Raw genomic sequence first — 10,814 nt, 5'->3', positions numbered from 1 at the left:
ACAGGCGCCCGCCACAACGCCTGGCCATTTTTTGGTTGCAGCCATCATTGTTGTTTGGCGGATTCGGGCTGGGGATTCGAACCCCCCACCTTAGGTGTATGTGGCTGCGCCTTAGCCGCTTGAGTCACAGGCGCCGAGCCTCAGCTCTTTTTTTTTGAGACAGAGTCTCACTCTGTTCCTCTGCTAGAGTGTAGTAGTGTAAACCTAGTTCACAATAACCTCAAACTCCTGGGTTCAAGTGACTCTCCTACCTCAGCCTCCTGAGTAGTGGGGACTATGGGCGCTCACTCCAACACCTGGCTAATTTTTCTTTTTCTTTCAAACTTTATTCAAATTAATACAAGGGTACAATATTTAGGTTACATTGTTCTCACTCCCAGGATAAAGTTACATTTGTAGAAGAGCCCCTTATAATTTTTCTATTTTTTAGTGGAGATGGAGTCTCACTCTTGCTCAGGCTGGTCTCAAACTCCTGAACCCAAATGATCCTCCTGCCTTGGCTTTCTACAGTGTTAGGATTACAGGCGTTAGCCACCAGGCCTGGCCTCAGAGCTGATTCTTTAGGCCATGTCTTTATCATTAATGAGTCTAAGTTCTGCTTGATGCCAGTGTTACCCTGTAAAGTAGCTTGAATTAGTCAAAATATTTCTCCATTGAACTAATCTGACATATTTTAGTTATTTATCTTGTTTGGCTGATTCCAGCCCATTAGACTATAAGTTCCATGACAGCTGAAGTTGTTGTCTGTTATATGCACTGTCATGTTGTCAGTATCCAGAGCAGGACCTGGCACCTGGTAGATGTTCAGTAAATATTTGCTGAAAGAATGTATGAATAAGCAAATGAACAAACAATATTTATTCTGCCCACAGGTCCTTAGTGAAAAGGGGAGGAATTTTGGTACAAGTTAATTATACCAAATTCTAATTTCTATAGTTCATATTTCTGGACTATCTATTATTTATTTTCGCTGCTGATTTTCCCATGGATTTTTTCTGAATGGGCAAGGTGGAGGAGTTAAGAAAATGAAGGAGTGAGGAACTTGGGGTTTGACCCCACTTTACTGGTGATAGTAACAACTAACATCTGTATTGCCGTTTCCTTCCCAAAGCTATTGCAGTTGGTTCTCAAAATATTCCTGTGAGGCAGTTGTCATATCCTTCATTTCCAGATAAACAGGCTTTAGAGAGACTCTCCCAATATCACTCAAATGGTATAAAACAGCCTCCATCTAAACACTGGTTTTACTGTGCCAAAGTCCAAGTGTATTCCACTGGCACCTGGCTGCCTCCCTAGCTGGTCATGTTCACTGAGGAAGCCACTTCCCCTTTCTGGGCCTCGGTTCCTGAATCTGGAAAATGCCTAGATGATCTCTTAGATTCCTTCCAATTTTAAATTTTATAATCCTATAAGCCTGTTTCTCTATTATCTATTTTTGAAAAATTCTATAGCTTTAAAAAGCACTAAAATAATGAGATTTTATTTCTTTTTTTAATTGCAAAGCTCTTTCAAAATCTGATTCAGGTGCTAAAAATCAAATAAACTGGCTCGGCGCCTGTGGCTCAAGCGGCTAAGGCGCCAGCCACATACACCTAAGGTGGCAGGTTCGATTCCCCAGCCCGAGCCCGCCAAGCAACAATGATGGCTGTGACCAAAAAATGGCCAGGCGTTGTGGCGGGTGCCTGTAGTCCCAGCTACTTGGGAGACTGAGGCAGGAGACTCGGTTGAGCCCAGGAGTTGGAGGTTGCTGTGAGCGTGATGCCATGGCACTCTACCCAGGGGGATAGCTTGAGGCTCTGTCTCAAAAAAAATAAAAATAAAAATAAATAAATAAAAATCAAATAAACTGTGAAAAAATTTCCCTCTACTTTTAAGTAATGCCCAGAAACAGACTAACTTGAAAAAGAATGAATTTATTTTGTTAAGTAAAGCGTCCTCAGAGGGATCTTTATTATTTTTTTTTTTAATGCCATGAGAGGGTTTTATGCTGAACTTACTTGAAAACAAATGATATCAAAGGAAATATAGCAACTTTTTAAGAAATAAAGCCATTTATAGCAGAATAAAAATAAATTAGGCCAGTACAGTGGCTCACTCCTATAATCCTAGCTTTCTGGGAGACCAAGACAGGAGAATTAGTTGAAGCCAGGATTCTGAGACCAGCCTGAACAAGAGCAAGATACCCCATCTTTTTTTAAAAAGGTAGCAAATAGCTGGGCATGGTGGTTCATGCCTGTAATCCTAGCACTCTGGGTAGCTGAGGTGAGTAGATTGCTTGATATCAGGACTTTGAGACCAGCCTGAGCAAGAGTGAGACTCCATCTTTACTAAAAATAGAAATAAAAAAACTAGCTGGGCATTGTGGCAGGTGCCTATAGTCCCAACTACTCAGGAGGCTGAGGCAAAGAGGATTGTCTGAGCCCAAGAGATCTAGGTTGCTGTGAGCTATGATGATGCCAGGGCACTCTATCACTCTATTCAGGTGACAGAATCAAACAAACAAAAACAAAGAGCAGAAATAGTTTACCACCATGTCACTAAATAAACAAAACTTTAAGAAAATACAAAGCAAGATGTAGTCTTCAGTTTATTACTTACCTAGTAAACGCCCTTCATATCCAAAACATTTGTATTATTGACACACAAGCTGTTTAAACAAGCTGATTGAACTGCTATTGAGCAATATAGCAAGTGAGTTTATTCTCCATAAGATATTTTGTTTTGTCTCAAACTTCTACCCATGGTCATATAGAAGTAAGCTACTTTTGATGTCACATGAAAAAACTTTACACAGAAAAATCTGTATGTGCATATTCTTTTGGGGGTTTTATTTTGCTAAAAAGTAGAATTCACACAGACAAAAAAACATGCAAAATGTTTTTTGTGCACACCTCTAACACAGTATATTTCACTTCTGAAACCGTAACAAAAAAACCCCAAAAAACCAAAAAAATCTCCAAAGCAAAAGTACCTGGGTTGAAAAGTTAACATTATAAAAGCTAGATTCCTAACACAACCACTGCAGATGTAAGTCACTCAGATGCAAAAGTAAAGTTTATAAATGTTAAGTTTATGTTAACAATGAAAAGACAAGAATGGTACCTCCAAAGTATATGCTTGCCCCACCATGGACTATTGAAGAACATTTGGTTTGGTGTTGAAGGATATCCATGACATTAATTTGAACTAAATACAATCTTAATCCTGACACTATGGTCAGGCTTACAGACACTGCGTGAACCCCACTCAAAACTACCGCCTTTTCCCGCTACTTTTAAAATGATTTTTTAAAATTTGCCCTGAATTTTTTCCATAAATAAAAGAGTACCTCAGAATCTACACTAGCTCTGAGATGTGGAAAAATACCAATTTGATAAAGGACTATGGTGAAACTGTCCTTGGAGATATTTCACTTTTCTTCTTAATCATACCTATTTGAAGGATCGCGTGTGTGTGTTTGTGTATAAAACTTTTAAAAAGAGATTTTGGAAACTGAACTCTAGGGAACTTTCTTCTTTCTTTCCTCAAGACCAGTCCCGGATAATTTAATAGATTGGTTTTGGAGAAAACCTACTTAGAGCTATTCTGTGAAGTCAGCAACCGCCTTGTCCCTGTATATTTGAACTTTCCAAACACAATAGAATACTACAAGGTACTTGTTTGCACTCTTTATCAGTCGCAGATTTTACTCTGCCTGGTACTTCGTATTCACTTTCTTATAGCATCACAGGTGGTAAGAACAGTCCTGTGGTAGGTGCATGCTCATGTCCCTCCCTGGTATTCCCTGGGGGAGGTTGGTGGCTTCATGCTTGGAAAAAATTCAGGCTTCCTGCTAGGGACACAGCTAGTGGCTTCCTTCTCCCTCAGGGAGAAGAGATACATGCTGGCAGATAGTGGTCCCCTGGAAGTCTCCGTTCTCAGAAGAAAAAGAGTTCTAAGTGCATTCCTGTAAAACATTTCAAACGTGCAAAGAGAAAAATCCCAAACAAGAGTAAGGACAGGGTAGCAGTGATTGGAAGGGTGCCTAATATCGTGCTCAAGGGAGAAACATCCCCGTAAACTGCCTGCTTCAATGCCATTTTCAATGAGCACAATAACAGTACTTCCTAAAAAGGAAAGTGACTATCCCATTTCCAACTTCAGGGATTAAGCTTCTCTCTTTATCACCAAACAGCTTCAAAATGTTTACCTAACTCAAACTGTCACTAATATTGTAAAGAAGTTTGAAGGCCCAAGTCTACTTTAATAAATTCTTAACTAATTGCTAGATCAACTCAGCTCAAACATTTTCAAAATACTGGCCAAAATGGCAAATGCATATAAATCAGTCCATTTTTTCCTTCCAGCACTTAACACAACTGTACATAAACGTTCTACTGCATTTAAAGGAACATATGAAAAGGATGGTTGGTGCAGACCTGAAGGTGAGAGGTCCTGCCCCCCACCCCCATGCATTCTTACTGAGGTTGGCAGAAAGCAAGGTTCCTTTTCCCCACCCAGAGATGGGGCAGGTCAGCCTATTCTGCCATCCTGTTTTACACACACACTCTCTCTCTTTTCCATAGACCACTGAGCCACTTGAGATAGAGGGTACTAAGGAAGATGTCATGAGTGAACAGTCACAGATTGGGGGTGAAATACATGCACAGGACCTGACACTCAAGCTAACAAACCTCTTAAAGCAAAAAAAAAAAAAGGGCCAAACACAACCCAAATGCTTTAAAATCTCCTCTTGTACACTGCAAAGCAAAACTGGAAAAACCCAATCCCACTTTCCCATCCCAATTCAAGAAGGAGCTAAGCCTTCTGGGGAAATTGGATGTTTCAAAGTGAAAGAGGGTAGCTGAAGGGCCCATCTTTCTCAGCTGTCTACAGTGTGCGCCAGAGTCCTTCCTGGAGCCCTGGCAACTGCCCAGTGGCTCCCCAAAGACATTTCTTTGGACATTGGGGCTCCCCTTAGAACGTTTCAAGTTTGTTCAAGGTCTGAAGTGTAATGAGCAGAGGTAGCTCTGTGATGCTAGTGATGGAACAACACTTCCTTTTTTGGTGAGGAAAGCCCAATAGGTCTTAGCTAACAAGCTCTCAGCTATGACTCTAAAAATACCCTGCAGCAAAGACTATTTGGCACTTCATTCTGTTTGCCAGGGGAGCTCTAAAGAACTCTGCAGAATGCTTCAGATTCTCCATAACTGCTCTGAGCTCTGTCCCTACTCTGGTGACTGCAGGGAAATGCATCACTTTGGGAAACTTGCTTTTTGTTTTTCACTTTTGAGTTCTTGGAATTCTGCTCTAAACGTTTGAAGTACAATTCCAGTCTTGGATTAATTACTAGCTTGGTTTTGAATCTTCTTTTGGCTTCTAGTTGGAACTATGCAAATACACGATCTGTGCACTGAAGAAAAAACTAAAATTATACTTCAAAGGGGCTCAATTGCTTCCTCTCTTCTCCCCTTCCCCCCAAAAGAAACAACAGCCTCCTTGAATCCTTTGTTGCCAGCAGCAAGAGCAGCTCTGCCCGTCAGCACCAGACGCCTCCACCCCCTACACATTGACAGCGTGTGCGTGCTTCTTGCACAGGGGTCTGTCCTTCTTGGAGTAGAATGGCTGCCCTTCCAGATTCACGTGGCAGACCTGGGACAGAAAACAAAACTGCTTGAGACAGGACCCTCCAGCCCATGTGGCAGGGGACACAAGTAAAAAATTTCAGTCATCCCTTTAACTCCCACTCTTTTTTGTCTTTGTTTTGTTTTATTTGTTTGTCTGAGACAGGGCCTTGCTGTTACCCAGGCAGAGTACAGTGGTATGATCACAGCTTACTGCAACTTAGAACTCTTGGTTTCAAGCCATCCTCCTGCCTCAGCCTCCCAAAGTGCTGGGATTACAAGTATGAGCCACCGTGCCCCAGCCTCTGGTCACCCCTTTAAGAAAAAGCCCTGCCGGCTCGGCGCGGCTAAGGCGCCAGCCACGTACACCTAAGGTGGCGGGTTCGAATCCCCAGCCCGGCCCGCCAAACAACAATGATGGCTGCAACCAAAAAATGGCCAGGCGTTGTGGTGGGCGCCTGTGGTCCCAGCTACTTGGGAGGCAGAGGCGGGAGACTCGCTTGAGCCCAGGAGTTGGAGGTTGCTCTGAACTGTGATGCCATGGCACTCTACCCAGGGGGATAGCTTGAGACTCCGTCTCAAAAAAAAAAAAAAAGAAAAGAAAAAGCCCTGTCACATGCAGCCCAGAGAAAAGCCATAGCCTGTACTCCCCACAACACAAGCAGAATAGATGGGTTAGACTACATATAAATTCAGACTTCTAAAGAAGACACAAAACTCAAATTAAATTTAATGAAGTAGAAAAAATATATACCATGAATATAACTAATTCATGCTATCCAAAATGTATAAGGAACCAATACAAGTTCATAAATTGATGCACACAGAAGGGATTAATATCTAAAGAAATATGATTAGTAAACTAAAAAACATGGCAGAAAAGATTATTCTCATTAATAATTAAAAAAACAGTAAATCAGGTGGCGCCTGTGGCTCAAAGGAGTAGGGCACCAGCCCCATATGCCAGAGGTGGCGGGTTCAAACCCAGCCCAGGCCAAAAACTGCAAAAACAAACAAATAAACAAAAAACAATAGTAAATCAAGCTGGGCAAGTGGCTCGTGCCTATAATCCTAGCACTCTGGGAGGCTAAAGCCAGTGGATTGCTTGAGCTCAGGATTCTGAAACCAGCCTGAACAAGAACAAGACTCTACTAAAAAAATAGAAAAACTAGCTGGGCATTGTGGTGGGCGCCTGTTGTCCCAGCTACTTGGGAGGCTGAGGCAAGAGTCTGAGGTGGTTATGAGCTATGATGATGCCATGGCATGCTACCCAGGGCAACAGAGTGAGACTTTGTCTCACAAATAAATAAATAATAAATAAATCAAAATTTCCCTGAGATACCACTAGTTATCTGTTTTTTTCCTATTCTTTTCCTTTTTTTTTTCTTTTTTATTCTTCACTATCAACAAGTATGACCTGGTCACTGGATATCTATTAATTAGCAAAATAAATAAAACAAAAAAAATTAATGGCTTGTCACCTGTAGCCTTAAATGACTCTAACCACAAAGAGAGGGGGAAGAAAGGATTCAGCTGAAAATCAGCAATGCTAAAAGGGAATGAAGCCTACTTGTGCAGTGCTAGGGACACATGAATCAGCCCAGTGTTCTGTGGAGGATGTGGCAACACTGAACAAGAGCCAGAAAGATGTGCCTACCCTGTAACCCAGTAATGCCACTCTGGAGAATTTTATCCTGCAGAAACAACTCCACAGAAAAAGAAAGCAACATGTGCTCTACTAGAAACTGGAAACTACTAAAACTGCTCTCAATAAGGAGATGATTAAATCTGCATAGTACATTTTTCCAGTGGAATGCCACCATGAAAAAGCAATAAATATGGTGTGCAAGGGAAAAAAGAAGACAAAATTATATTTAAAAGTATATATATACTCCCACGATGACAATATATGGGTATAGGTTGAAGCCAGAGACATCCCAAAAAGATGGGAACTAAATAATATTTGTTGCAGCTACCATGGATCAAACAGAATCCTTTTACTCTATAGATGCAAGCTCATTTAATTCTCAGAAAAAACGTATGGGGTGGGTATGTCTTTCTCCTTTTACACCATTGAAAAAACCGGGGCTCAGACAGCCCAAATGTCTTGCTTAAGTCCCAGACCTAGTAAGTTACAGAGCTGGGAATTCGTGTCCACATCTGGTAGACCCTAGTTCTATTCTAATTTTTCCCACACAAAGAGAGGCTATGTCTATTTATTTATTTATTGAGACACAGTGTTACTTTGTCACCCTTGGTAGAGTGCCATGGCATCACAGCTCACAGCAACCTCAAACTCTTGGGCTCAATCAATTCTCTTGTCAGCCTCCCAACTGGGACTACAGTTGCCTGCCACAATGCCCAGCTATTTTTAGAGACGGGGTCTTGCTCTTGCTCAGTCTGGTCTCTGATCTGTGAGTTTAGGCAATCCACTTGCCTCGGCCTCCCAGAGTGCTGGGATTAAAGCTATGAGCCAACACACCAGGCCCAAGAAGTTGTGTTTATTTGAAACTGTTCTGGGCTTACAGGTCTGTACAGAGGTGGCCCTCTGACTATGGTGGACTACTAATACATAGGCTGGGCCTTGGGTTGGCAACATCAATATGGCAGAGTGAGCCAGGAAGTTATGTTGGCTGGGATAGGCCCCAGCCTCAGAGAGGACCTTGAAGATCCCTGCCGGGGAGCAGAATTGGAAGCCGCATCCAAGATACTGACATCAAAAGAAGTGCAGGATGGAGTCCCCACACACAGGTGGTCATGGGGATAGACAAATCCCTCTCCTGAGCTGAGCTTGGGTCAGTGAGCATGTGTCCACCATAAGAGAACTGGAAAGGAAAGGGGCATCATGGCAGCCCCATGTGCAAGGCCATGAATACCCAGTTGGGGAGGTTATACTTAGGGTCCCACAGTGCTACCGATGGGCCCTGTAAGCCAATGAGTTGAAAGAGTGCTTTGAAGACATCCCAGGTGGTTGCAGTGATGTTGAATCTTGTGGAAGCCTCAAGACAGATTAGAGACCAGTCCAAAAAGGTAGACACCCAAGATGTAACTGATGAGAATGGGTTTCAGGGGAGTCAGAGAGGTAGCTCAGCAGTGAGTTGGCAGAGTGTGCTGGCAGCATCTGCAGTGTTGGCTTTGAGACCTCCACTTGGTCTGGGGCAGTGCTGATTACTTGTGAGAACTTCAGGATGACTCATGCTAGGGAGGAGGGTGTCAAGGGACTAGAGACAAAGGAAAGAAGAAGGGACCGAGCCTCAGAGGTGGCTCATGGGTGAAATGGGGCTGGAGGTATGAACCCTCAGAGGGAGTTGTGCTCAGTGTCTTCTTGGTGTAGGGTGGCTTCATGGTGGAGGAGGCCTCCAGCCCACCCAGCACAGGGCAACAGCAGGGATGGTCCCCCATGCTCTGCGGCCAGGTAGTATCGGTCTGGCTGTGAAGGAATGGTGGCCAGGGACAGTGTTGACTGCAATCCCAGCAGAGTTAAGGCAATAACTAGGCTAGATGTAGAAGCCCCTGGGACTACCCACCCATACCAGCAGAGAAGGATGAGAAACCAAATAGACTTAGAGGAAACGAGGGAATTGGTAAGATATTTTCCCCCTACTAAGGTAGGACCTAAATCCTTTCTAACCCTTTCCTAAATCCTTTCCAAGTGCCAAAGCCAGGCAGAAGCCCAGCCCTCACCCTGATCCACCCCACGCTTCTCAGCCTATGAGCCTTCATTTATGGCTTTGGACTTAGGAGATACTGTCTTGTTCTGCCCTCTAATTGTTCCTATCTGTTAGTTTTTTTTTTTTTTTTAACATTCCAGATTCCTTGAAGTTAGAGACTTTTTCTGGAATACATCTTGTACTGCTCAAACTCTAGGAATATTTGCTAAACTAAATCAGTCAGATTCAGTTAGATGTCTGAATGTGCTATCCTGACATCTAACTTGTAGAAAAACAGCATATCAGCTGGACGAGCTAGTCCACATCTTCCTTTCTCACTAGGTCTTTTGTTTTTTTATTTTTAAGTCACTAGGTCTTTTTTTAAAATTTTTTTAATTTTTATTACAGGCAAACACATGTTCATTAAAAGTGATAAAAATAGAAAGACTTCAGAATTTTCCAATTAAAAGATTTCTTTCCCCAAATTAGAACTATGTTCCAATTTGCTATACCTTTTTGAGACAGAGTTTCACTCTTGGTAGAGTGCCATAGCATCATAGCTCACAGCAACCTCAGAATATTGGGCTCAAGCAATCCTGTTGTCTCAGCCTCCCAAGTAGTTGGGACTACAGGCTCCTACCACAACTCCCAGCTAGTTTTTCTATTTTAGTAGAGATGGAGTCTTGCTCTTGCTCAGGCTGGTCTTGAACTCCTAAACTCAAGCAATCCTCCCATCTTGGCCTCCCAGAATGCTAGGATTACCGGCATGAGCCACCACTCCTGGCCCACCTTGCTATATCTTAAAGCAGCAGTGAGTGCCACATGGGCTGGTCTGAAGCAAGACCTAACAATCTCCATGCCAATTCTCCAGAGGACAGAATCTGCCCAGTTACTTTGGGTGGGTCTGCTGGGCAGTGCTACAGGTCTGTCATACCCACTTGGATTTGCTTCCCTGGAGCTTATTTGTAATATCAGCCTGAACCACCTAAGCTTTACTGCTTCTTCTAGTCTCACTCTAGGATTTGTCCTGTCATGAATCTAAGCCAAACATGGCAGGCGTGATGGAGCAGACACATGCTCACCTTTGCCACAGCTCCCTCTGCATGCAACGTGGACCTCTTATCAGCCTGCCCTTGGAGAACAGGCCTTCTGTGCCACTCTCTTCCTGGACCTTCTCCAAGTTCCTTGGATCCTTCTAAAAGTTGGGTAACCAGACTTGCAGGCAGTATCTCAGGCCCAGACAAGCCATGGCTTGAATATAAGGGTCAGAGAGTCCTGTGTTGTACCTGGCTGAGCCATGGCTTTTCAGGGGACAATCCCAAAGTCAGTATGTTTATACCATTGTCCCATTTTGGAGGGGAGGCCTTGATGTATTTAAAGGATTCTAAAAGGATCTAAAGGATATCTAAAACTAGATAATCTGTTCAGATTTGGAATATTAGAGTATTTAGGGGTTGAATTGTATTCCAAAAAATTCATATATTGAAGTCCTAACCCCTAGTACCTCCAGCCTACCCAGCGCCAGGACACAGAAGTGACCTTATCTGGAATAGGGTCTTTG

At 43.0% G+C, this 10,814-nt stretch overlaps 1 protein-coding gene across 4 annotated transcripts in view; it reads right to left on the bottom strand.

Annotated features, from left to right (window-relative positions):
• Positions 1–3,517: 3,517 nt before the first annotated feature.
• LDB3 (LIM domain binding 3) overlaps positions 3,518–10,814 on the bottom strand; it is a 74,011-nt gene continuing 66,714 nt past the window's right edge. For 3 of the 4 annotated variants that reach the window (XM_003803015.3, XM_003803013.3, XM_012813523.2), the window contains one exon: positions 4,986–5,631. In XM_003803015.3, coding sequence (XP_003803063.1) covers positions 5,542–5,631 — 90 coding nt within the window. In that variant the 3' untranslated portion in view covers positions 4,986–5,541. Of the gene's footprint in view, positions 5,632–10,814 lie in introns of all 4 variants that reach the window. The other variant, XM_012813522.1, reaches the window with a different exon arrangement.

The sequence above is a fragment of the Otolemur garnettii genome, unplaced genomic scaffold (assembly GCF_000181295.1).
Source record: "Otolemur garnettii isolate 467f Iridium unplaced genomic scaffold, OtoGar3 scaffold00275, whole genome shotgun sequence".
Classification (NCBI taxonomy): domain Eukaryota; kingdom Metazoa; phylum Chordata; class Mammalia; order Primates; family Galagidae; genus Otolemur; species Otolemur garnettii.
Note: the sequence above shows the minus strand (reverse complement) of the source record. Positions and strands in the feature narration are given on the sequence as shown.